The sequence below is a fragment of the Macrotis lagotis genome, chromosome 6 (assembly GCF_037893015.1).
Source record: "Macrotis lagotis isolate mMagLag1 chromosome 6, bilby.v1.9.chrom.fasta, whole genome shotgun sequence".
Lineage (NCBI taxonomy): Eukaryota > Metazoa > Chordata > Mammalia > Peramelemorphia > Peramelidae > Macrotis > Macrotis lagotis.
This window is the reverse complement of record NC_133663.1, coordinates 226,140,837-226,167,958: the sequence shown is the minus strand read 5'-3', so window position 1 is coordinate 226,167,958 and position 27,122 is coordinate 226,140,837. Positions and strand designations below refer to the sequence as shown.

At 33.2% G+C, this 27,122-nt stretch overlaps 2 protein-coding genes across 3 annotated transcripts in view; both read right to left on the bottom strand.

Moving 5' to 3' along the window:
* Positions 1 to 12,476, bottom strand: part of VEGFD (vascular endothelial growth factor D) — a 65,975-nt gene extending 53,499 nt beyond the window's left edge. The window contains exon 1 of the mRNA XM_074192402.1: positions 11,552 to 12,476. Coding sequence (XP_074048503.1) covers positions 11,552 to 11,641 — 90 coding nt within the window. The 5' untranslated portion in view covers positions 11,642 to 12,476. The remainder of the gene's footprint in view (positions 1 to 11,551) is intronic.
* An 86-nt stretch (positions 12,477 to 12,562) lies between these two features.
* Positions 12,563 to 27,122, bottom strand: part of PIR (pirin) — a 112,078-nt gene continuing 97,518 nt past the window's right edge. The window contains exons 8-10 of one of the 2 annotated variants that reach the window (XM_074192403.1): positions 22,032 to 22,114; positions 16,022 to 16,088; positions 12,569 to 12,833 (exon numbers count right to left, since the gene is read on the bottom strand). In XM_074192403.1, the coding sequence (XP_074048504.1) occupies positions 12,718 to 12,833; positions 16,022 to 16,088; positions 22,032 to 22,114 (266 nt within the window). In that variant the 3' untranslated portion in view covers positions 12,569 to 12,717. Of the gene's footprint in view, positions 12,834 to 16,021; positions 16,089 to 22,031; positions 22,115 to 27,122 lie in introns of both variants that reach the window. The other variant, XM_074192404.1, reaches the window with a different exon arrangement.

Genomic DNA, 27,122 nt, shown 5'->3' with positions numbered 1-27,122 from the left:
CCCCCTGTTTCAAGTGTACACTTTATGCATGAATAGGTCACTCTCATAACATTTTTATGGATATGGGAAAGTAGCCATATGGGTCAATTGGCTTTTGGGAGAGGATTAAAATACTTGTGATCTTTTCCATTCTTCTAGGATCTTCCTTCTTTAATATATCTTGAAAAATGATCTCTTGAGTGCCTTTAGAAATGTGGAAAGGACTTTAACATTCATCTATTTTAATCCATACCAGGAAAAGAATCTTATCTAAAGCATTCCAGTATAATCACTGTTATATAATTTTTTAACAAATGTTTTTTAATTCATCCAGCCATTCATTCATCTGACAATCCTAATACTTGCAGACAGCTATAATTTGTCCTTTAAGTCTTCTCAATTTCAACATCATTAGTTTCTTTTAAGTGATCCTAATATGGCAAGAAGCTGAAACCTTTCACTATCCCTGGTTGCCTTCCTCTGGACTTTTTCCAGTTTATTACTGTTTTTTTCTAAAACTTGGTGTTCTGAACTGTACCGAGTACACCACATGCAATCTAATCAATCACAGCAGGATTATCACTTCTATTTTCCTAACTTAATTTAGCCTAGGATTTCAATCACTTTCCTGGCTGCCACATCACACCAATGATTCATATTGAACACACAGCCTGCTGTGTCTTGCCCATTTTGTATTTGTCCAGCAGATTTTTTTTAACCCTTAGTGAAAGATTTTATATTTATCTCTCTTGAAGCTTGTCAATATCTTTTTTGGATTCTAATTCTATCATCCATTGAATTAACTGTAAGTCCTAGCTTTGTATTCTAACCTTTGTGAGTCAACACAATTCGAGAAAAAAAAATATTTAAAGTGCCCCTTATATGTAAGGTGGTTCAAAGACAAAAGATGAACCATCACTTCCATTTAAGAGTTAGCCTGGTACAGTGGGGTTTGGATGTGGAAGATACGATATCCAAGTATATACAAAAATTATGGGAAATTGTTTTTTCTCATTTGTAAATTTGACCATGTCAGTCTCCTGCTCGATAAACCCCACTGGCTCCCTATTGCATCTAGAATAAAATATAAACTGCTTGTTTGATTTTTAAAACCTGTCAAAACTGGGTCTCATTCTATCTTTCAAGTCTCAATCTTTAATACCTTAAATTTTTGATTTCCTTTCTTTCCTCCCTCCCTCAGATTGTGAGCAATGTGATATAGATTATACATGTGCAATCATGCACAATGTATTTTCATATCAGTTATGTTGACTCACTTATTTGTTGTTTGTCCTTCATTCTCAAAGAGGATCAATGACAGCAGAAAGGTGATATCATGTTTTGCAAATGAATGGGTGAGGCAGGTTGTGCAAAGTCACCAGCCTCTCCCCTTCAGAACCTACTGGGTTCAATGGCAAGAAATAAAGCAAGACATAGATCAGGATGACTGGAGATGACCCTAGATGTAATGGGTCTAAGGTAGTTTTCAGGTATGTTTGTCTGAAGCAATGTTTATTTGCTAGGTAAGGCTAGGCAAGAAATGAGGTAAAGAATGGCCTCTTTTAAGGTGGCTAGGTGGTGCAGTAAATAAAGCACCAGCCCTGGAGTCAGGAGTACCTGGGTTCAAATCCGGTCTCAGACACTTAATAATTACCTAGTTGTGTGGCCTTGGGCAAGCCACTTAACCCCATTTGCCTTGCAAAAACCTAAAATAAATAAATAAACAAATAAAACAAACAAATAAATAAAATACTTTAGGCAATCATTTGGGCTTTTGGAAAGAATTCTCTTTTTTCAACTGACTTATTGGGGCACTAATAACTGACTGAAGTACATCTCAGAGAGAGATCATTGTTACACTGCAAACTTTCCATCAGGAATTGCTTTAAATTATAGTTGAGCTCTGATTTTACATGGCAGGATTTTTATAAACATGAGCTATTATTGTTGTTGTTATCCTACTCCTTTTTTATGGGATTCAGATAGAAAGGCCTCTAGGGAATGGTTGAGAGACAAGTTGCCACCTCACTATCATTCCTTTATATTTAGTATTATGGGGAGCAGATTTTTTTTTATAGCAAGCTCTCCAAAAAGTAGGACATACTTTTAAGTTTAATTTTTGTTAATTACACTTAAAAGTATGTCCTACTTTTTGGAGAGGCAATCAACAAAACAATAGATCAAGTCCAACTTTGTAGTGTTTGCAAATTTGCATGGCAAAACTGACAATGTTCACTGAAAATTTAATCTTCAAGCCTGTAATGAACTAATTCCATCAAGCTCGCCCTTGGAACATATTGCCTGTATAGTGGGGATAGCATAGTAGTTACATAGTTACTTAACATAGTAGTTAGTCTTAAAGTCAGGAAGATCTGGTAGAGATTTTGTGAATCCAAATAAGAAATTTATTCTCTAAGACTTCATGTACTGGAGAAGGTAGAGCTACATTGGGAGCCATAGTTTCCTCTTCTAAAGTCCTCATTTTGAATGGAACCACAGGCCCAGTCCCTTTTAATGTTACTATTTCAATTAATAATTATAATAAGAATTTCCATCACAAAGCTGTTCTTATATGGGGAGACTCTATTTCCTAATAGCTTGTTATATGTAAATCATGGATATAGAAATGAAGATAGAGGATCAGATTCCCTCCTGTCTTTTTTATCCTTCACATCACCACGAGGTAAGCATATTTTAATTTATGTAAATTAAGGGTTATATTAATCCTTCCTTTACTGCTTAGTTACCTGGGTGACCTTAGCCAAATCACAATATTCTTAGCCCTCAGAATTTCCATCTAGAATGAGGGGGGATAAGATGGTCATTTACAAATTAAAACTTTCATCTCCCAATTCCTTCTGTTGTAAGATCATAAAGCATAGATACACAGTTCTAGCTCTCGAGGTGTTTGAAGAGACCATTGAGTTCAGTAGTTCTTAATCTCTGTTTATGTTCCAGTCTGGGATTATTAAGCAGAGTAGTTTTAGCTCTTAGGTAGGGAGGGGCAAGTTAGCTGTTGAAATCAGGACAAAAAAAGATGTCAATGCAGACCTTTTGGGGTAGGTGCCTAAGGCACCTAAGACTACTCTGTTCTCCAAGAGTAAAAAAGTTCATTCATAGAATCCCAGAGTTGGATGGGATTTCAAAATTCATCTTATTCCAATCAGTGCCTACAAATGGTCATTCAATGAACAGACTTCCATTAAGGAGAAAAACCACTGTCTCCCAAGGTAGCTCATTCCCATTTTAGATTTTTAATTTTTAAGAAGGTTTTCCTTATATGTTTATTTAATTTATTGTAAGGCAATAGGGTTAAATGACTTGCCCAAGGTCACAGAGCTAGGTAATTATTACATGTCTGAGGCTGCATTTGAACTCAGGTCTGCCTGACTTCAAGGATGGTGCTCTATCCACTTTGCCACCTAGCTGCCCCAGGTTTTCCTTATATGAAGCCTAACTTCACCTCTTTTCATAGCAGTCTGGCAAAGCCTATGGACACTATCTTGGATGAATTTTTTTGAACTATATAAAATAAAATATATAGGATTATGAAGGAAACAGAATTTATTGTAAAGTTTATCAATGTATTTCTTTAAAAAAAAGCAAACAAGTTTATGGGACCCTGGTTAAGAACCCCTGAGTTTCAACTATGGTCCTTCAAGCAAATGACTGCCATTGTCAAGGTCATTTGTAAATAGAGAAAACAGTAGCTATGTCTATAATTCTTTCAGGGTCTTTGCTTGAATTTATACTAACTAACCTTTCTCACAGTCACCTTGCTAGAATTGTGATTTCTCTCACTTAATATTGTGTTGGGTTTGTTCTGTATGTAGTGTCAGAGGAAAAAAAAATCTCATCAATCATGCTTCAGTGTTTTTCTCTGCTCCCCATCTGCCCCAGTGATAAATGACTTGAAGGGTATAAAAGCCTTTCACATCTCAACTGGTTACATGGCATGCCAAATACCAAATGGCAAAATGTGATCTTAAGAATACCCTAAGAGGGTGCAGCTAGGTGGCACAGTGGGGTGGCCAGGTGGTGCAGTGGATAGAGCACTGGTCCTGGAGTCAGGAGTACCTGAGTTCAAATCTGGTCTCAGACACTTAATAATTACCTAATTGTGTGGTCTTGGGCAAGCCACTTAACCCCATTGCTGTGCAAAAACCTAAAAAAAAAAGAATACCCTAAGTGATCATGAATGTCCCAATATGATATATGTATATAATTTAATGAGCATATATGTATCCTGGCAATTATGATGGATAATTAATAGACTTGGTTTTGTTCTCCTTACTGTAATGAAGTATTCTTGGTATGAGTTAAAGGAAAAACTCATAGATAAATCATGGAAATATAGCTGAAAACCACAAGGAACAAATCTAGGATGATGCCTATATGTATTTTACTACATTTCCCCAAAGCATTATGACTATTTGCTGTATTTAAAATCATAAAATCCATTCGTCTTTCCTGAGATATACCTAGGCTGATAGATTTGACTCCCAGGTCCTAATATAAACTTTTGCCATAGTGAATTAAAAGTTTGTATCAAAATAATCATAATCTGGCAGCATGGTATTCAAATGGGGCAGACATTATGGATAACTAGGAATATACAAGATATATGGAGTAGATGAAAGACAATTTAATTTGGGAAGACACTAATAATTAGGGGGGATTGGCAATATCTTCTAGGAGTTTTAAATATACAAAGACAATATATGTAGTATATAGAGTCAAAAACATCTGGCAGGATGACAACTCAAATTTTTATTCTCAAAAGAGACCATTAAGAAGAAACTCTTAATTTATGCCAAAATATTTATAGCTGTACTTTTAATGATATCAAAGAATTATAAACAAAGTAAATGTCCACAATTAGGGAGTGGATAAGCAATTGTGGTAAATGATTGTCATGGAATATTAACCATACTGTAAAAAATTGAGAAATGATGCAGAGAGGTATCGAAAGATCTCCATGGGCTGATTCAGAATGAGATAATCAGAACCAAGAAAACAATATACATAGTGAATTCAACAAAGAATTGTTATAAAGGCAACTAGATGGCACAGTGAATGGAGAACTGGTCCTGGAGTCAGGAAGATTTGAGTTCAACTTTGACTTCAGTTACTGGATAGTTACTAGCTGTATGATCTTGGACAAGTCACCTAACCCTATTGCCTTGCAAAAAACCAAATAATAATAATAATAATAATAAAAATCAAAAGTAAATTTGTAAAATTATAAAGAACACAAATTGCTTAAAAGAAGAGATAGGAATTGATACTCCACAACTTTTCATTTTGTAGAGGTAGGAGGTCCACAAGTGGTATTTATTGTTAATGTATTGATCAGTTATGCTAATTTTCTCCTCTTTTAAACTTTTTTTCCTTTAAAAATACTATTTGACATATGGAATGCCTTTCTGAGAGGGATAGAGAGGGATACTGGGAAAGATCTTGGTTATAATAACAAATCAATAAAAACATGTTTAAAACAAAGCAAGAAAGAAAATGGAATGATGAACTAGCAAAATGTGAGGATGGGGCTATTAGCATTGCTCAAATATTTATTCAAACATAAAGCAGCATTTTAGTAATTCAAATGTATTGGATTGTGAATATTACCTTTTGATTTTCTTTCAAGCAAGTGGTTGTTGGTGTCCTTCATGTTTAGTGGTTTTTTTGTTTGGTTTTTTTTTTAGGTTTTTGCAAGGCAAATGGGGTTAAGTGGCTTGCCCAAGGCCACACAGCTAGGTAATTATTTGAACCCAGGTACTCCTGACTCCAGTGCTGGTGCTTTATCCACTACACCACCTAGCTGCCCCCATGTTTAGTGTTTGAAGAAAAACTTAGATAGTACTTTTGTAGTTAGATGTTACACTTCCTACTTAGTAATTAGAGTATACCAGTGAGGAATTCATTCTTTCATTTCTTATAAGAATTCAATCCAGTAACAGGTAAGGTAATTGAATTTGACTAAGTTTTTCATTTTGACCAGTGACCAAAGGATTAAGGAGAGGTGCAGCATGAGTTAAAAAGAACTAAGATATTTTCAAGTTTGAAAACTGTCCATGAGAGTCAAGTGAGATTCAGGAAGCACTAATGTTAGTGTTTTATGATGGTCAATTAGTTTGTTAAGCACATTTAAAATGTCTGTTCTTTATTACTTGCCCAAGGTCATACAGTTGGCTTGTGTCTGCTACTGGATTTGAATTTAGGTCTACCTAACTCCTGACCCAATGCTCCATCTACTGAGCTATCTATCTAGCCCTAACTAGGCCTAGGAAACTTCCTCAACAAAAAGAAAATTGCACTTGCTTTACAAAATAAAGTACTTTAAAAGAGATAAGGAAGAAAACTTTATCCTCCTAAAAGGTACCATAGACAATAAAGTCATTACAATACTGAATATATATGCACCCAGTGGGACAGCACCCAAATTCTTAGAGGAGAAGCTGAAAGAACTACAGGAAGACATAGACAGCAAAACTCTACTAATGGGAGACATCAACCTCCCGCTATCAGATCTAGATAAATCGAATCATAAAATAAACAAGAAAGAAGTTAAGGAGGTAAATAGATTGTTAGAAAAATTAGATATGGTAGACTTATGGAGGAAACTGAATGGGGATAGAAAGGAATATACCTTTTTATCTGCAGTACATGGAACTTATACAAAAATTGACCATGTACTAGGACATAAAAACCTAATGATCAACTGCAGAAAGGCAGAAATAGTGAATACATCTTTCTCAGATCACAATGCAATAAAAGTCATATTCAAAATAAAGTACTAATTAGATAGTTGCCTGGGACACTAAAAGGTTAAAAGACCTATTCTGCACTACAGGGCCAATATGTGTTAGAAGTAGGACTGAAACCCCAGTCTTCTTGACTCTGAGGTCAGCTCTCTATATGCTATATCTACTGTCTCTGTCTGCTAATACAAATCCCCTTATAAGGTGTTCCAACTCTCCTTGCCTACTAGAGCTTCCCCTTTTGAGATTTCTTTCCATTTTTACTCTTCCATTCTACTTTATAGAGTATACATTTAATTAATTTGATGCTATCTTCCCCAGAGGCAGCTGTAGCATAGTGGATATAAAGGCAGCCTTGAAACTAGTAAGATGAAATCTGGTTATGTGATCCTATGTAAGGGACTCTAACCTCCATTAGTAGTTCCTTAAATCAGTGAAATTAAAGGTTCATCCCTATTTTTCTCCTCCATTAAAATGTGAATTCTTTGAGGGCAGGAACTAGTTTAACCTTTTATTCTATTGTATACCTAATGTAATACCTAAACTCAATTATTCTTTTTAACCTGTGCTAAACTTTGTTGGTAATAAGTAAAGGAGTTCTAGAAATTCACTTAGTTATGTAATTATTTGTTTGACTACTCTGTCCTCAAGTGATACATGGGCCAATTTCAGAAAGTATCAAATCTCTCTTGGGTTGAGGTTTTGCAAACCACTACAAATTTTAGAATTATTCATCTGTCCCAAGTAGCATACTAGCATTACTGTTTCCATGCTCAGCATTGTTTATTGCTTTTGTTGTCTTGTTTTGTTTGGTGCTATCAGCAAACTGAAGAAAGTTAGTACAAGTTTCTTCCATGTTACCAACTGAAGAGCATCGAATAAGGAGGCATATTATTTAATATACAAGACATTTTGTGAACTGCCCTTTTATCCCAGCAATATAATACCATGTCATGTAGATTAGCAGGAAACCTGTGTACAGCAATGTCAGACTGAAAAACTTTGAGTTTTCTTATTTTATGTACTTTAGCAACTGTGTGGCATTTAATTGGGAATTAGACAGTGCTTGCAGGAGAAAGAGTACCATTTGTTGGATTCAGGCTCCTCTAGAATCTTAAGTAATTTAAATTATGTATGAGATTCTATTGTTTTTTTTTCAGAACAGTCCTAAGCATAAATTCCTTCCCCATCCAATGTGTAAACTTGTATGTTTGGGTAAAGAGAAGGGAGAGAGAAGATAACAAAGTCCCAAAGTAGGTAAGGGAGGAAGAGAAGACAAACAGCCAGAAATCATGGTTGGATGAATCCACAGAATTGGGTTGCAAGAGATTTGGAAATAATGCTCTCCATAGGCAAATAGACAATACAGCTGTCATTAATTTTGTAACCTTCATTCAACATTTATATTGTACTTATCATTACACCATTCAGAAACTTTGACAAGTCTGAATAAAATGCTAAAAAAAAAAGAACTCAAACATCTGGGCAGTGGTGTTTGATTATGTTAGTCAATAAGTAAAAGGATGAAGTTTGAAAGGCATGTTATCTATCTCTTCATTTAAGTTACTGATAAAAACTTTGAAAGGAACAGACCCTAGGGGCATTCTACTAGCAGGCACTCTTCAAGTCAATATTCTTTGGGCTTGTGACCAATTCTAAGGACTTAAATGAACTATCATCCAGTATATTTTATTCCATCTCATTAGGACATATTGTACATGTACTTTCTTGTCTTCATAGAAACCACCAGCCAACTTTAACAGCTCCTCTTGTTGGAGAAACTCCAGTATTATAGATTTCCAATATTTTTTTTTTCTGTAGTATATACCCATGTTGCTCCCTTGACTGGGTCTCTTGGGCCTGTTCCTCTCCCTAGTTCAACACAGGTCATGCCTTCTTCATTTTTGCATTTCTACAAAACTTCTTTACTGATAAGGAATGGAACAAGAAGAGAGACAAATTCACTCTGGTCTTTCCCCCACCCCCATCCCCATCTTGTGGATTGAAATTTTTCTTTAAAATTCCCATTTGCTTTTTTAAAAGCATTTCAGGTTCAACCCTTTTTTACATATATCTAGTTATTGGGATTGCTTTTAAAAAAATCATTCAAATCACTTTTTTCCCCTTCTTTTTCCTTTTTCCTTCTATCCAATATTTATTCCTTTCTAAGATCTTTTGACTTTCTGGATTTTGCCACATGTCTCAGCTGCTGTCTCATCTGATGTTTCCTCACCCTGGAATACCCATCTTTTTCTATGATCTTCTCACCCTAGCACATTCCTCTGTCATGCCTGCTCTTTTCTCTCATTGGTGAGTTCCTCCTTGGGCTTCTATTTTGTGGAGGATCATAGGGTGGTCAAACTTCATTCTCTTCCCAGCTCTGTTATTGATTTTATAGACTTCAATATGGATACCCTTCTTGGCTTTTCCCATCCCTACCCACTTTTTCAACTCTCTCTCTTTTTTTTTGGTATAATATCTTCTACTAGAGAGCCTAAATTCTTTAAAATCAAGATGATGCAGTGGATGGTGTGCTGAGTCTGGAGTCAATCCTTGGATACTTACTAGCTGTATGTCTCTGAGCAAGACACTTAACTCTGGTTACCTCAGTTTCCTCATCTGTAAAATGAGATGAATAAAGAAATGGCAAACCACTCCAGTATCTTTGCCAAGAAAACATCAAATGGGGTCACATAAAATCAGACATGATTGAAAAATAACTGAACAACAAAAAAAATTTTTATCCTATCTTGCATGTATTTTTATATTCTAAGTTACTGATCCTTTTCAAAAAGGAAAGATCGACTACAGCAACAACATAAAACATACTTAGTGCATATTGAATGCTTGCATGATCCTTTGGCATCTCTCAACAATAAATCATCCAACAAATATTTATTAAGTGCCTCTCTATCAAGACTGTATTAAGACCTGCAGACACAAAAAAAGTCACAAAGAGTCCCTGCTCTTCAGGAACTCACCCAATAGTATAACCCTAGCCAAAGAGGCTGGTAACAGTTTTTGTGTAGATAAAGTAGATTTCTTCACAGCTTTGGAGGATAAAGCTGATAAAGTGAACAAGAAAATGAAGTTTGAACCAGATTGCCCTTTAGATATATAGCAAAGAATTTAGAATTGGATAGGATTCTAGAATTTAGTTAGTCCAACCCTTTTCACTTTACAAATAAGGAAAACAACCCAGAGAAGCCAGTCATAAGATTGATCATGGATTTAGAGATGATGGTGATGATGATGTTTGTCATTTCCTTCTCCAGCTCACTTTACAGATGAGGAAACTGAGGTAAACAGGGTTAAGTGACTTACCCAGGGTCACACTCCTATTAAGTGTCTGAAGCTGGATTGTGTTAATTTGTTACTCAAAACAAATAACTTTAGAGCAATTCTTGTATGTGTTTATTGCCTCTTAGTAGTGCATGCTTTGTTTTTATCATTGATTAGGCATTTCATTTATATCTGACTCTGACTCCATTTGGGGTTTTCTTGATAGAGATCCTGGAATTGTTTACCATTTCCTTCTCCAGATTATTTTACAGATGAGGAAATGAAAGCAAACAAGCTTAAGTGATTTATCCAGGGTCACACAGTTAGTAAATGTTTGGAAACAGATTTGAACTGAGGTCTTCATGACTTTAGTGCATACAAATTTTAAAATCAAGAAAGTCCAATAATGTCCCTACTAGTCATGGACAGATGCCCCGGCATGGTGACAGCTTCAAATTGTTGCAGTTTTTAAAAAAAAAATCATACCTACTTTCTTCAGAAATTCAACTTCAAAATGTTCTTTCTACTATATCATGATACTGAGTTCTTGTAATAAAATTCTGGTGAATTTATAGCATTTTCTCCATTTGTATTGATATCTTTCATTTCTATGACTCCTCCATTTCTGAATATATCCCTTTTCATCTCCTATCCTGTGAACTATCCCTTGAACAAAGGTTAACAAAAAGAAAAAAAAAGAAGCCCATCAACATCGACACATGACAAATGCAATAGTGTTTTCAGTAGGGAATAGAAGTAGGGAGGAGGAGACAAGTTACATTTTTCTTAGCTCCTCTCCAGCTTGGTCATCATAATTAATAGCACATTTCCAAATCAAGGGACTGCTCTTGATGTTGCTGGACTTCTTTTTTCCCTTATTTCTAAATTGCAAGAGTAAAAGTTTCATTTGAAAAAATATCTGAGAATGTGATTATTCCTTAGAAAATGCAGTAACAAAAATAAACATTGATTTTTTTACCAACATTTACTATATGTTTTTGACTCAAACAAATTTTTTAAAAACCAAAAAATAAGGAGCAAAGAAGCATTTTTTTGTTGTTTAGAAAGTACCAAATTTCAAGCCAGCAAAATTATTTGTAGTATAAAAGTAAACAAATGTTTAATGTAGAACACTGTGCCATCCCCAGAAGAACACTCCACAAATGAAGGGAAGCAAATTCCCTAGAAAATTTTTTTTTAAGTTGATATTTGGTTATAGTACCCCTAGATAAATCTTTTTATAAATTTATTTCTCTTTTTGATTTCAAATTAATATTTTGATTTTAAAGAAGTAACTTCCAAAGAGCTTTAAAAAACAGTAGCAATTGTTATAAATACATCCAAGAAGTGACCTAAATACATATTTTGAGTGACAAATTAACACAAGGTAACTTGTGCTACCTGGGGGCAAGGGGGGAGGATGAAGAAGTGTAGGATATAATCTCATTAAGATGAGCCAAGAAAGCACATTTGTTTTCCCTTGAAAATGATTTTTACACTTGTCTAGTTCACAAATATAGCTCACCTACCTTCACAGGTCCATGCTGATAATTAGATCCCCGCAGGAGATGCAGATAGGAGACCATGAAAATATTCACTATTGCCCACTGTATGTACATTCTGATTTTTTTAAATGTCCACAGATTATTAAGAAGTTGATGTCTCACAGCCAGAAGAATCTGTTTCAAAATTCATTTCTCTTGCAAAAAGAACTTTTTCAAAATGTTTTCTCTAGACCCTCAAATTTTCCAATTGAAAAAGCAAACATTCAGTGGTGAGCAAATCTAATATAACTGCCTCAACTACTCAAAGAATTGGACAAAGTGATCTTGGGGGGGGGAGTAATTGGAAGAGAAAAAACCCCAATGTTTTATGGTCTCAAAATGAACTGTGAAGTTCCTGGAGTTAAAAAAAATCTTCCCATCTGAAAATGCACAACTCCCCCAAATCCATTTCATGTCCAGAAGATTTTAAAATCAGACATATCCCTTGCTCCACAATACAACTCCTTCTAGAGAACGTATTCCAGCAGCTAATATTTTGAGTTGCCTAGTACAGCAATCCAACTTGGTTTTAAAACTTTTTTCACAGCCTTCATGGAAGCCTGCAGAAGAAGCATGTGTCTTCAATCTGATACGGACTTTGGCAGAAAATGCAGTGAAGTCTTGGCTCTAATCCTATTATATTCCTACCAATAGCGTGGCAGTTTTAAAAGTCACTGAAACTCTCTGGATGACTCTTATTTTAAAGTAGATAACCTGTAACATGAAACTTCTGCCTAGGCTTGGATGAATTCCATAGCAGAATAGCTAACATTACTCTAAAAGGTAGGAAGGATACCCGTTTACTGCCTGGGACACAGGATTTACTTAATAGGTCTTCAAAAGAAAGAAACTGAATCTGCTTTTACCCTGTCATTTACTCCCTTGTCCTACCCTCCCTCCTTGACCTCCAACAGACTAGAGTTCTTAGGTCATTTTCCTTTTTTTTTAAAGACACTTTTCTTTTTTTTTTAAAGTAGAAGCAACATTTATTTGTATACATATCAGAAATCTCTTTCCACATGTTTTTATATGAGACTAAGTGCATTTATTATACTTCAGTGTGTAATCTTGAAAAAGAACCAGTACACACATCACACATTTGTGTTTTTTAACAATCTGGCAAAGTAGCTGGACCTACTCTTGTTACTTTTTTACTGGTTTCCTATCTTGGATCTCCAGTATTTGGCATTCTCAAATCCATTCTTGCAGCTTCTGAAATCAATAATAGCTTGAGAAATCTCTGCTTCCGTATTCATCACAAATGGACCTATAGCAAAAATATAAGGCAATTATATGAGGAAGACAGAAAACCTCATTTTTCACCAGGTTCTATGGACAGTGAGCAGAGATTATGAAATTTGTTTTATGACAGAAAAGTATGTGGGGTATAGCTTAGCAGTCCTTAGTTCCTACTGAATAATGAGCTCCTTGATGGGCACCATCATATCAACAACAACAGTAATAATAATAATAATAATAATAATAGATACTTACATACATTTACATAGCATGGACTTTACATACATCAATAATAAATTAATAATTGGATAATAGACTAGACTAGACTATAATAATAATAATGATAACATTTATATATGTTTAAGGCTTATAGATTTTTAAGATGTTTAAGAAGGCTATGATCTTGAAGATCATTTTACATGTTATCTCATTTAATCTTTTTATTGATATTTTATTTTATTTTTCCAATTACATGTTATGAAAGTTTTCAGCAGTCATCCATTTGCTTATTTATAAATTATACAATTTTGTTCCATTCTCCCTTCCCTCCCTCCAATCAGCAGGCAAAAGTCTAGTGAATGTTGTATATGTAAATTTGTATTTAACATATTTACATATTTGTCATTTTGTGTATATCTCATTTAATCTTGACAATAATCCTGTGAGGAAGGTGATATAATGATATTGTCTAAAATTAGATTTGAAATCAGGTCTTCATTATTCCATGCCCAGCTCTATTTGAGCTGTATAGCAATCCCATGAAACCTACTACAAGCAGAATGAAAAGGAATAAATATATATTAAAAATCTACTCTTTGCTTAGTGCTTTGCAGATATAGTCTTCATTTTTACAGCTAAGGAAACAGAGGCTCAGAGATATTCAATGACTTGTCTGTGGTTGTATAGTAAGTTTTAGATTTTTCCCAACTCCAAGTCCAGAATGCCATCCATTTATTATTGATAATGTCAACATTAGAACATCTAATAATCCAATCTACTTGTTTTAAAGTCTTTTAGTTTTGGTTTTGCAAAGTAACATTTTTGATAATTAGTCAATATTATGAAAATAACCAGCAGACAGTCTCAGGTTCCTCATCTACAAAATGGTCACATTAATGTCTGAGATATTTGAGACTCAAGTTATACATTGGCAGATAATTTGTTATATTAACTTGGTTTTCAAGTGATAGCTTTAGAACCTGTTAAGTGATGATTAATTCTTCAATGAAAGATTTTTCTTAGAGTAACAATACCTCCATAGATATTTCAAGAAGTTCTAATTAACTCGTGCCAACTAGAAATGTTTAACTAATAATAATAATAACTACTTCTGGGCTAACTCTTAAAAAAAAGTTTCCACTGCTTTTCTAATTCATATCAGAAATCAAACTTATATGAATCTGCAGAAAGAAGTATTCCATAGCTCTTCTCAAAAAATGAGATATTTGTCTCCTTCCCTTCCTCACCCCAATTCATTTGTAGTGAAATGCTACTATGATATATGACTCAAGGCTTGGAGTCAGGACAACTGATCTTTCTGAGTTCAAATCTGACCTCAGGAACTTACTAAATGACCCTGGGCAAGTCACTTAATTTTGTTTGCCTCAGTTTCCTCATCTGTAAAATGAGATGGAGAAACACCACTCCAGTAACTTTGCCAAGAAAACTCATATGAAGTCACCTAGAGTAGGACATGGAACAATTAAAAAATAAGCAGCTCCCAAATAATTGAAAGTTTGTGACTCTTCATCCCTGTAGAGTTAAGCTCTCTGAATAATTGTTAAAAGACAATAATTCTTTGCTTCACTTATCTGGAAGTTTCAAATAAAGTATTTAAGTTATTTGATTGTCTCAATACTCTAATTTTATGTGTTCTGACACACCCAGAGTTATCTTTTACAGCAAAGATTTTTAATCTGAAGTTTGTGAACTTCTTTACTTTTTAAAATATATTTATATTTTAATGCAATTATTTCCTTTGTACTCCTATGTATGACCCAAAGAATGTGACATAGTTTTATCACTTAATAGAATCATTTTTTCATGACTGGAATTGATGTGATTGACCTATTTGAGAAGTTTAATCCAAAATGCCCTCTCCCCAACTCCCTTTTAGTTCTCTCTTTGATATTTTCCTGTCTTTTTATTTTTTGGATTTTTTTCAAGGCAATGGGGTTAAGTGGCTTGCCCAAGGCCACATGGCTAGGTAATTATTAAATGTCTGAGGTCAGATTTGAACTCAGATACTCCTGACTCCAAGGCCGGTGCTCTATCCACTGTGCCACTTAGCCGCCCCCTTATTTTCCTGTCTTTTACTAATGATAATTCTGTAACCTCTGAATCCACTCCACATGACAATTGTACTACTGATATCAGATGACTGGAAAAAAATGATACAAGCAAAAAAAAAAATGAAAAATGAAAAAGATAAAAACTGCATTTAATATTTTACATAGACATAATTTAGTAATTGTAATAAAATTTTATCTGAAAGATGAAAGTGATTCAGTGTTTGTCAATTAGTCAACAGAATTAACCTTGCCTCTCCAGGGCAAGTGGACAAAATATTACAAAATAAAAAGTAAAGTTAAATGCTTTCTCTCAAGTTAGTTATAGAGTCAGAGGAAGAGAAAATGACTCTTTGACTTGGAAACTTTTTAGAAAACATTATTCACAACAGGTCTTTTTCACTGGGAAATGTAAGAAATACTTTACAAGGATACTACTAAAACCACTTTTTTTAAAAAAAAAATTTTATTTATTTTTAGTTTTACAATTTTCCCCCTAATCTACCTCCCCCCACCCCCACAGAAGGCAGTCTCTTAGTCTTTACATTGTAAAACCACTTTTTAAATTTTAAGTTTTATTATTTGATTTAACTTAAAATTTAAATTAAATTAAATGACAAAGAGAAGGAAATGTTGTTTAAATACATCCTAGCTTGTAAGCTCCTTATAGGAAACATGTCTTCTTTATATTATAGCACAATGCCCTAAATGTTAGTAGATAATCAATAAATACTTGCTGAGTGAATAATGAATGAGCAGTAGGAGCCAACACTATTATCTTTCTTTTCTATGTTAAGAAGTAGAACAAGGTCCTCAAAGCTCTGATAAGTTATAGAACATAATCCTGTTATCCTCTGCAGTAATAACATACACTTACTATTGTCAAAAGGGAAAAAAATCAAGAAAAGCATCATCATTGTTGGCTTACCATGTTGAACAATTGGTTCCTTAATGGGTTCCCCAGCTATTAGGAAGAAGTGGCTTCTTTCAGGATCCTAATTCAAAAACAGAAGGATTAAATTATAATCAGACTCATGTTTGGAATTTTTTGGATACCAACTAGGGAAGGAGTAAAATGTGTAATGCTTTGATAAAACCATGTTCCAAATATTGAATTTAAATGCCAGAAATATTCTGAAATATTTTCTATGTAACATTGGTAGTGGAAAAAGTTAACCCCTTACATTAAATAGTAGGATGCAAATTTCAAGGAATGAACCAGAACAAAGTTTGAACATTTCCAAATTAAACAAAAAGAAAGAAAATGGTAACTAAATTAATCTTGGACAGGAACCCTGCATAAAACATTCAGAAAATAATATTATACCATCATCATCATTTTTGAAAAGGCTAATTACTTTTGTAGATTTGGTATTGCTTACTGCTTATTACAATGGTCCCAAGGGAAGGGAATTAATTAAAGTTTAATAAAAATAGGTTGTCCCAGCAGGGGCTGAGAGAAATTGCCTTCATATTTTTATACTATAATTCAAAATGAGCTCTATTTGACACATATTTCCAAAAACATTGTATGGTTTACAAGCATGGAATTTTTTTAGTAAGGGCATTTCTTGCTCATTATTCATCAGATCATCATTTTAATTATCTGAAAATTGTCAAAATATTTTTCTTACTGGGAATATGGCAGTTATACTGCTTATCTAGAACCAGACAGATAAGCTTATACATTAGGTATTTTTTAAAAAGTCAAAATGTTATTGTTAGCTTTTGTAATGACAAATTTCACCTAAATCTCTCTGTATCCCTCCCTCCATCTTCCCTGAGAGTCATCATATGTAATAAAGGATATTTCTTTTTTTAAATAAAAGGAAATGAAAGATCAGCAAACTCATCAATATACTGGGAAATAATGAAATCATATGTAATGTTATATACCTGTGGATCTACCCCCCAAATCCATAGTTCAAATTAATGAAGAAAACAAACTGCAGAGTAGATCAGGTAACAGAATGAATTTAAAAACATCTTTTTGTTTATTCTTCATTTATATGTTTATATGGTGAGGTCTCTCAGATTTCTATAATTTGATTTGAAAAAAGTGATTTTAGAGTTTTAGTGAGTAATATCAATAACAATTAAATAAATAACATTTATTTTTGCCATGCAAGCTATCTTCCACCATATTGAATTTCTTTTAGTGTTGGTCTAACTATGGCACTACCTTATTCAATAAACTCCAATGGCTGACTCTAAGATCAAATGTTATTTCATCTTTATCTTATCTTTCTTTAGCTTCTTTTTTAGGTAACTTTTTTTTATCAATAATTTTACATATATATATATATATATTTTGAGTGTATTGTCTTTTATATGCTAATGGGATTCACAATCAAAGCACTTGAAGACCATTGTTCTAACTCAGACATTTTGTTGTAATTGGTAAAATGTTTATAAATATAATCTTTAGCTACTTTTGACATTTTCTAAATTTATATACCTTTTTTTCCAATTTCATTTCAAAACAGAAGGATTTAATCAAAAAAGGTTAAAGTGAGAAATTAATGAACTGTCTGAAGATTTGTGTTTGGTTTTCCATTTTCTTGAAAATTTGGCAAATTGACTAAGTTTCACATATTCACATTCTTAACTTTAAACTGTCTTTTCTCAGACATCTACTGTGTGGTCCCGAGCAAGTCACATAATCTTTCTTGAACTCAGTTTCCTCTTCTGCAAAATGAGAAAAGTGGACTCAATGAATTCTAAATACCCTTCCATAGCCCTAAATCTATGATGCCCTGAATGGTCATCATCATGGGTCACTGGAAATTTTGCATGGTTAAAAGGATACTTAGTTATGGGAAGTTAGGATATTCTCAGACAATATTATGCTTGGAATGAAAGTCTAGACAGCTCCAGGATTTACTCCACTCTTAAAAGACCAGAGCCAAGTCAATTCCCAGACCATCCATTGGGAAAAAATAGGGTCTGGTACATCTACAACTTTATAACTGGGATACTGAAATTAAACTGGTTGTTTTAAACCCTATGGTTGCTGTTGTTGTTTAGGTGTTTTCAGTCATGTACATCTACTGACAACTCCATCTGACATTTTGTGTATAAAGATTCTGATATGGTTTGCTATTTCCTTCTTCAACTCATTTTGCAGATGAGAAAATTGGGAAAAACAAGGTTAAATGACTTGCCTAGAGTCATACAGTTCATCTTTGTCTGAGGCTGGATTTGAACTCAGGTCTAACTGATTCCAGGACTAGCACTTTACCACATAGCTTCTCCTAAAATCCTAAAGAAGCAGAAGAAATTGATCACTTTAGGGGAATGAAACTATGATTAATTTAAGTCTTCACTGAGCTTTATGGGTTATCTAAGCCAGATTCAAGACCCTAGACTTCAAGAATTCACCCTGTCTCCAGAAATACAATAATGAATCTTCTGTGATCAACTTGAGTTGCAAGAGAACTTTTTCTGATGACATACTATCCAAAAAGAACAAGCCAAACTAGTCCAGGTTTTGATAAATTTGTAAGGGGAAAAGAGCCATTCTGAATAATAATCTTAGAACAGAATGTCTTAAAGAGCTAAATTATTGTAAGTACATTCATTTGCATAATTATTATTATGGCAGTTAGGAGGATAAAACATCAGTCCTAGAGTTAGAAAGACTCATCTTTAAAGTTTCAAATCTGATCTCAGATACTTACTTAGCTATATGACCCTGGACAAGTCACTTAACCCCCTTGTCTCAATTTCCTCAAATGTAAAATGAGCTGGAGAAGGACATAGAAAACCAATCTAGCATCTTTTGCCAAGAAAACGCCAAATGAAGTTACTAAGAGTTGTACACCATTGAAAACAACTGAAATAACAACACATCTCCATTTGCAAAAGAGAGTGATTCTTGAAAAAATAAGAAGATTCTAGGCACTTTTTGCTGTGGCGATTAATTTATATCAGTCAAATTTCTTTAAGAAATGGTGAAATGGGAGGCTAGGTGGCACAGTGGATAAAGCACCAGCCCTGTTGTCAGGAGTACCTAGGTTCAAATCCAGTCTCAGACAATCAGACACACCTAGCTGTGTGGCCTTGGGCAAGCCACTTAACCCCTTTTGCCTTTGCAAAAAAATTTTTAAAAAATGGTGAAATGATGAGTCAATGATCATTCTTTTATCTATTTCCCATTTTTTCAGCATTAACAACTTGATTAAGAAAGTCATTTTGATGTTATCTTAACCACAGTGTCACATTTTCTCATCTGATTCTTTCTTTTAATTTGGTATTGATTTTGAACTTTGTTCTAGCAGTAGGTGGCCTAACAATTCACAGATTGCTGGTTCGGAAATAATCTCCCACAGTAGTAACCAGTCATTTCCTGGCAGTTTAATTTGTTAAGTTGTTATTTGATGCCTGTTATGTTCATTCTCCCTAACTCTATTTAAAAATAAAGGCATGAAAGTTCTATATATTCTATAAATATTGACCTCTCATTTCATATTCCATGATTTCATTTTCAACATATGACCTCTGACCATACCCATATTTGTGAAAGGATGTGAAAGGATCTTTGGTTGAATTTGACATATTACTGATTTATTCATAGCATTTTACCCTTAATAATCAATGGTGATGAATAAATAAAATTATCTTTATGGTTTTACTGTCAACATGAGAACAGTATTATGAAATGAGCTAGAGTTCTGTGAAATGTTTCTTGCTGTCTTGGACGCATTACAAATCTATATCTTCCAACTTCATTATAGTATTTGTCTCTTGAAAAAAAAACAACTTCTCAAGAGCCACTCTTCCATTTAGGTGCAACTTCTTTTTTACTTTTAGTTTCATTTATAGTGAGAATTTCAAGGTTTATATTTCTATAATTATGCAACACAAAAATATTATGTGTAAATTATATGTCTACATATATATCTATATATGTATGTGTTTGTGTATGTATGCTATACAATTGCTGTGGTAGAATATCCACTTAGTCACTGGAAAGAAATTACTTATCGAGATTATCAATATTTAAATTAATTTTGCTAGGCAGTATAAAACCCGTACTTTGTAATATTTTCTACTCTCTTGTCTTGAACATAGATACATAGAAGGCTGAATTGAAGTCAGGAAGACTTGAAACAAATGGAAATTTTCCAGAAAAAACAACTAATCAATGACTAATCTTAAATTTAAATAAAATTTCAGAACAATATTGTTCCTGCCTCCCTCACAGTGTAACGTGTATGGGTTTTAGGGAAATGATTTTCCTTGCTGTTCTGAGGCTTTTTCATTTATTACCAACTTCTGAAAATATTCTATATGGTTGAAATTAGAGCCTACATTAAGGCATTATCAGAGCTAAGATAAATGATCATAAAAAAGCCCACTGCTTAGCTTGAAGTTTAGATTCTAAGGTTCTCAGCCACTGATTTAATCCAGGCCTACTTTTTTCCTATTGTCTACTTTTTTATTTAAGTTATTAAAAGCTCTTATAAGGCTTTTCATCCTTTCCTATTTTATTTTTTTCCCCAATTACATGACTAGACAATTTTTAGCATTCTTTTTTAATTAAAAAATATTACATTATTAAAAATACTATCATCTGAAACTTAAGCCAATCATGATATTTTTGCTGGTAAAATATTGAGTCTTGCCTCAATGTATAATTTTAAATTAATGAATCTGAATTAAATATTAAATTTGAAATTTTAGTTTTGTGAGCCATTTTATTTGAGTGGATAACTATCTTACAACTATCATTACTTAATAGGCAAAAATGGCAGTGATTTGAAAGAACAAAAGAAGAATGTATTTAAAACAAACATGGGAAAGAAACTTTCCCTGTTGTTCAGTAATTTGTTGGATCTGATTCTTTGTAGGAAAGGGAGACAAACAGGGTTAAGTGACTTGTCCATGGTCACACAGCATAACTAAAACATTTCTGAGGCCAGTTTTGAACTCAGGGAGTTGAATCTTCCTGACTCTATGCCAACACTTGATCCCCTTTGCCACCCAATGTCCTAAGAAAAGAACTACAAGAAGAGAATTCCACCAATTTATTCCAAGAAGTGATAGCTTCAAGAAGATGTATTTTCCTAGTATCATTAAGCAAAACATAGAGTCAAGTTATTAATATTATATAGCTATTTTGAATTTTGAATTCACAGTACCTTCAATTGACTATCCATGAGAATCAGAGGTAATAAATAATAACAAATCAGCAATATGAATTTGCCTACTTCTAAAAGTTTTTTGGCATTTAGCTTTTAATGCTTTCAGCAGAAAAAAAATAAAATAAAGGCTTTGCTCCATTTAAAATAATTTTACATTATGGAAAATGGGACGAGAGTACTGCTGTGATTTCAAGTTTCTTGAGAAAATAAGAGTAATTGACCTATTTAAGAAAAAAAGATGTAGAGAACTAAAGTTTTAACTGAAAAGACACAGAAGTGAACTACTGAAAATTTAAAAAATGAATGGGAATTGATAAATCTATTTATAATGGCTTCTTTTTTGTTTCTCCAGGAAAAAGACAAAACTCAGTTATAAAGAAAATTCAGTTAATAATCCTGGCCAATTAATTCCTTCCTTCCTTCCTTCCTTCCTTCCTTCCTTCCTTCCTTCCTTCCTTCCTTCCTTCCTTCCTTCCTTCCTTCCTTCCTTCTTTCCTTCCTTCCTTCTCTCTTTCTCTCTCTCTCTCTTTCTCTCTCTCTCTCTCTCTCTCTCTCTCTCTCTCTCTCTCTCTCTCTCTTGTTTTTTGCAAGGCAGTGGGGTGAAGTGACTTGTCTGAGGTCACATAGCTAGATAATTAAGTGTCTGAGGTAGGACTCAAGTCCTCTTGACTCCAGGGCTAGTGCTCTATCCACTGTACCTACCACCTAGCTGCCCCTACACTGGCCAATTTCTAAGGAAGTAGCTGAAAGGAATATTTCAAAAAATAAAAATGATTATTTTTATGGAGTTACCTTGTTTTCTACCTGAACATTGTCACCAACCCCCAACACTGCAGTGTGATGAGGTTCAACTTTTTGTTGTTCACCATCAGGGCCTATTAAAGGGAGTAGACATTAAGTTTAATGATCATTATGTATTATATTAATTGTGTAGCTGTATATTATCTTAATTATACACATTAAGTATTACATGTATTCATCTATGCTTTCTTTTTAATTTATGGAACAGAATAAGCATTTTCATAATAATGCAATAAAAATAATTGGACAAGAAACTACAAATCCACTATACACAACTTCCTATTCCTTTCAAATAAGCAACAAAATTATCATGTAAATTTATTTCTACTTCCCCCATCCCAAATATAGCTACCACTAAAAAAAGAGGCATATATATGTGTGTATAATGTATGTATGTATATATATACATATTCATATATATATATGTAAAATTATTTTATACATACTTCTATTTATCAGTTTTCTCGATCCAACTAGCATCTTTCTGCATATGTCCTTTATGATTAATTTTGGCATTTATAATAGACAAAATACTTTAATTGTTCAAAGTTGTTTTTAAAACAATTTTACTATTACTGAATTTCATTCTTCATTATTTCTTGTAAGTCTTTCCATATTTTTCCATGAATTTATCATTTCTTTTAGCACAGTTGTATTCCATTACAATCATATACTACAACTTGTTCAGTCATTCCCCAATTGATCAGTGTCCCTGCAATTTCCTGTTCTTTGTCATCACAAAAGAGCTGCTATAAGCATTCCAGCACATGTAGCTTCTTTTCTTTACCCCTAATCATCTTTGGGAAAAGATCAAATAGTAGTATTTGCTAGGCCAAAGGGTATAAATAGTTTAATAATTCTTTGGCCATAATTCCAGATAGTTTTCCAAAATGGTCAGATCATTTCACAATTCTATCAACAATGAATTAGTCCCAATTTTTCCTTATCCTTACTAGTTTGTCACTTTCCCCTTCTATCATTTTAGCCAATCTGTTAGATATAAAATAATATCTCAAGATTGTTTTAATCTATATTTCTCTAGTCAATGATGACAGAGAATTTTTCAACATAAGTATAAAATGATTTTGATTTCTTCACTGAAAAACTGGTTGTTCATATCCTTTGACTATCAGTTGGGAAATGATTCATATTCTTATGCATTTAACAAAGTTCTTTATATATTTTTGATTACATGACCTTTATCTAATAAACTGTCTATAAAATTTTTCCCAATCTTCTGCTTTCCTTATAGTCTCGGCTATATTCTATTTAAACAAAAATCATTTTAACTTGATGTAATTTAAATTGTCCATTTGCTCTACATCTCTTGTTTATTCATAGATTGTACCATGCATTTTTAATTTTCTTGTAAAATCTCTTTGTATCTAAGTTATATATCCATTGTGACCTTATTGTGGTAAATGGTGTGAGATTCTAGTCCATGCTCAGTTTTTACTATACTGTTTTCTCATTTTTCCAACACTTTTTTATACCGAATAATGAATTCTTATCCCAAATCTTGTCTTTACACTTGTCAAATACAAGATTATTGGTTTTATTTGCTGCTATAAATTGAATGTCTATTCTATTTCATTAATCTACTTTTTTTGTTTTTTAGCCAGTATCAGATAGTTTTTGATATTTACTGTCTTTAAGTTTAAAACCTGGTACTTCTAAAACTGACTTCCTTTATACTTTTTTTTATTATTTCCTTTAATATTCTTGATTTTATTTTTCCCAGATGAATTTTGTAATTTTTTCTAATTTTAGCAAAATAAAATTTTGTAATTCAAATTGGATGGCACTTATTATATAAAGTAGTTTGGGTAATCTTTTGAAATATTTAATCTTTTTATTTTAAAATCATTTTCAAAATAGAAGCTGTTTTCCACTTTATTTACTTACATATCTTTGCATGACTTTTTAATTTGCCTAGCTGATAGCCAAAGCAATAAAGAACAAATTGTAAGGTCATATTTTATATTTGTTTGCATCCCCCCCATGACTTGGTAATTCCCATATATTGGTAATAACTTTTGTTCAAAAAGCCTCTATGAGTTCAGTTTACTCCATGTGAAATGCAACATCTGAGAGTCAACCACACTTAAATGCAAATATGTTGTGATAGCCATAGGCAATGAAATTCAACAAGTATTTATTAAGCATCTTTCTTTGTCCATTACTGTAGAAAATACAAAAGAAGTATTAGTCAAGTCCCTTCTCTCATGGGTCTTAGAGCCTTGTTTGACCTAGCAAATACTACTTCTATCAGGTTACCTGGTATCCATTTGTTTCTTCTTTCTCTAAACTTATTTCCTTAAATTCTGGTTTTTTTAATTGCTATAGCAGCAAATAATAGTGTACATATTCGAATTACTTTGATCTAATTGAAGAAGCCTCCAGTGTTTCTCCACTTTAGATTATACCAATTCTAACTATTATGTTAATAAAAAGGTATTAACATAATAGTCAGAATTATGTAATTCCTTAATGGAAAGGTTCACCTGTTCCTATACATTTGGTATCTTTAAAATCATGTTATCAATATTATATTTTGTCAAAAGACATGCCCAGTTTTTCAGGGTAACATTGTTTTTTTTCTTTTGGAATGTAATATACCAAACTTTCTCTTATTTAAAGGAATTGCATCATAATGTTGAATAATTCTTACAGTGGTTCCCTGTACATGACATCCCCCCCCCCCCCCAATTACCTGGAGTATTTTCCTTATTACTTGGAAACTTGAGATTTTGCTGTGACAATTCTAGATGTTTTTAATTTGAGGTTTCTTTTGACTAATGAACACTGTATTGTTCATGTTTTTACTTATTCCTTTTATTCTAATTGACCTGGGAAGGTTTCTTTTAAGATTTCTTGACATATAATACTCAGATTTTTTTCTATTTAGTCATGGTTTGATTTTTAAATTATCCCTCCCCAAATCTATTTTTTTAAAAAATCTATTATTTTACATAGAAAAAGACCTTAAATTTTCTTCCATTTTTCCAATTTTTTAAAAAAAATAGTTCTAATGGGGTTTTTTTGCCCTCATAGAATCACTGAGTACAATTTGTTCCATTCTGTTTTTCAGGGAGTTTACTATTTTAGGTAATGATCTCTACCTTCTATTCTAAGCTATTTATTCTTCCATTTCTTTCCCTTCAAAAGCTCTAATTTCACTTGTAACTTAACTTTCTCTTTCTCTCCTTGCTCTGTGTCTTCTAGCAACTATATTGGGATCCTTTAAGGAAGCATTATTTTTTCTGTGCTTAATTGTAGAATGACTTCTTTCTTCTAGGTTTATCTCATAAGCTTTTCTTGGTCTTTATTAATTCTTTACTGTATTTATTATGTTATTCTGTTTACTTATTTTCCTTGTTTAGTTTTTCAATTGAGACTTTGGATTTTGTCCAGATGATCTTCCCATTCATATTCTTGGATACCTTGAGCAAGCATTGCTTGGTCCTTTTCCCCTACAGTCTGGCTACTGCAGATACTTCTAGATTGGTCACTGGGATTAGATCCCATTGTCTGCTTGAATGCCTGTTATCTGGAACTTTTTCTTGGTGGCTCAATATGAATTTATCCTCAGCCCTTCTTTGTCTCTTCTTTGTACAAACCTCAACTCAATGTTGTCTTCATTTCCTCACAGATTCTAACACAAAAATGATAAATTGTACTTCTGACAGGTTTCCTATGATGTCACTGGCCTTGGAGTTGTCTGACTGCTAAGCCAACCCTCTCTTTCATACTGGCGTTGACAAGGGGATTGGTTTCAGGTCTCTTGTAAGGTTCCCTGGGGTTGGTGCTGCTTGGGGAATGATCTGGCCCTCTAATGTTGCTCAGTAATGAGTTTCCTAGGAAATATGCTATATCTCTTTGCTGTAGCTTTGAGTGCTAGTTTTGGATCTCTTGATGGGTCTTAGCTATACCAGCTAACTTGGTGCTGTGGTGGATGCTGCTGTTCTAGTTTGGTCTGGACAGTGTGCTATTTTGTCTCCTGTGCTGGTTGTTGAGGTACAGGCTTCAAGAATCCAAAAAAGCGTACACCAAAAAGCCCCATTTCCCAGTGCTTCAAGTTATGACAGCTGGATTGTTTTTTTCCCTGACAGACCAAAATCCTGCTAGCTTGTAGCAGTGGCTCCTTTATTTATTATCTTCTGTCTACTTACAATACCCAAAGGCTTCAGGTGGTCTTCCTGTGTGGTCAAGGACTAGAAAAAAAGTTTCTTATTATTTTCCTTTGGTTTTCTCTGTCATTATTATTTCTTCTGGTGAGTTTTTAGAATCTTACTAGAATCTTTGTGGCAAAACTGGGCTTCTTTTAGACCTTTCTGGTTGCCATTTAGCCTGCAATTGATTAGGTTGAATCTCAAAGGTTGTATATGAACTGGATAGAGATACAGAAAAAGAGAGAGAAAATTCTAGGAAGGGTTAAAAGAAAAAAAAAGAATAAATGCACAGAGAGAAGACCAAGTATGGAGTATCAGAGGAAAGTAAAGACACTTGCCTGGCTGTGGTAGAATATTCACATGAAATTAAGATGTTGGATTAAATGGTCTACAAATTCGCTTCCCACTCTAAATTTTATGACTACATTATGATTTTCTACTATATGTAAAATATTATGGATAAACTATGAAATGGTTTGTGATCCCTGAATTGTTTCTATATTATATATATGCATCTCTCTCTATATATATATCCATATACCTATCCATGCATATATATAGTGTGTGTTTCTAGTAGATATATCTACCCTATATTTCCATGTATATTTATATATAACAAGTATATTTATAATAATTCTATATGTGATACATAGATTCTTTCTATATAACAGTGGTAGTAAGATATATATATATATATATATATATATATATATATATAATATGTGACAATATAAACTGGCATTTATGTAGCACTTTTAGGTTTTTAAGGACCTTTAATCCTCACATCAACTTTGTGAGGTAATAATAATAACAATAACAATATTAGCTAACAATTATGTAGTATTTACAGTGAGCCAGGCACTGGGACTGTTTTACAATTTTTACCTCATTAGAGGTAGATACTATTTTT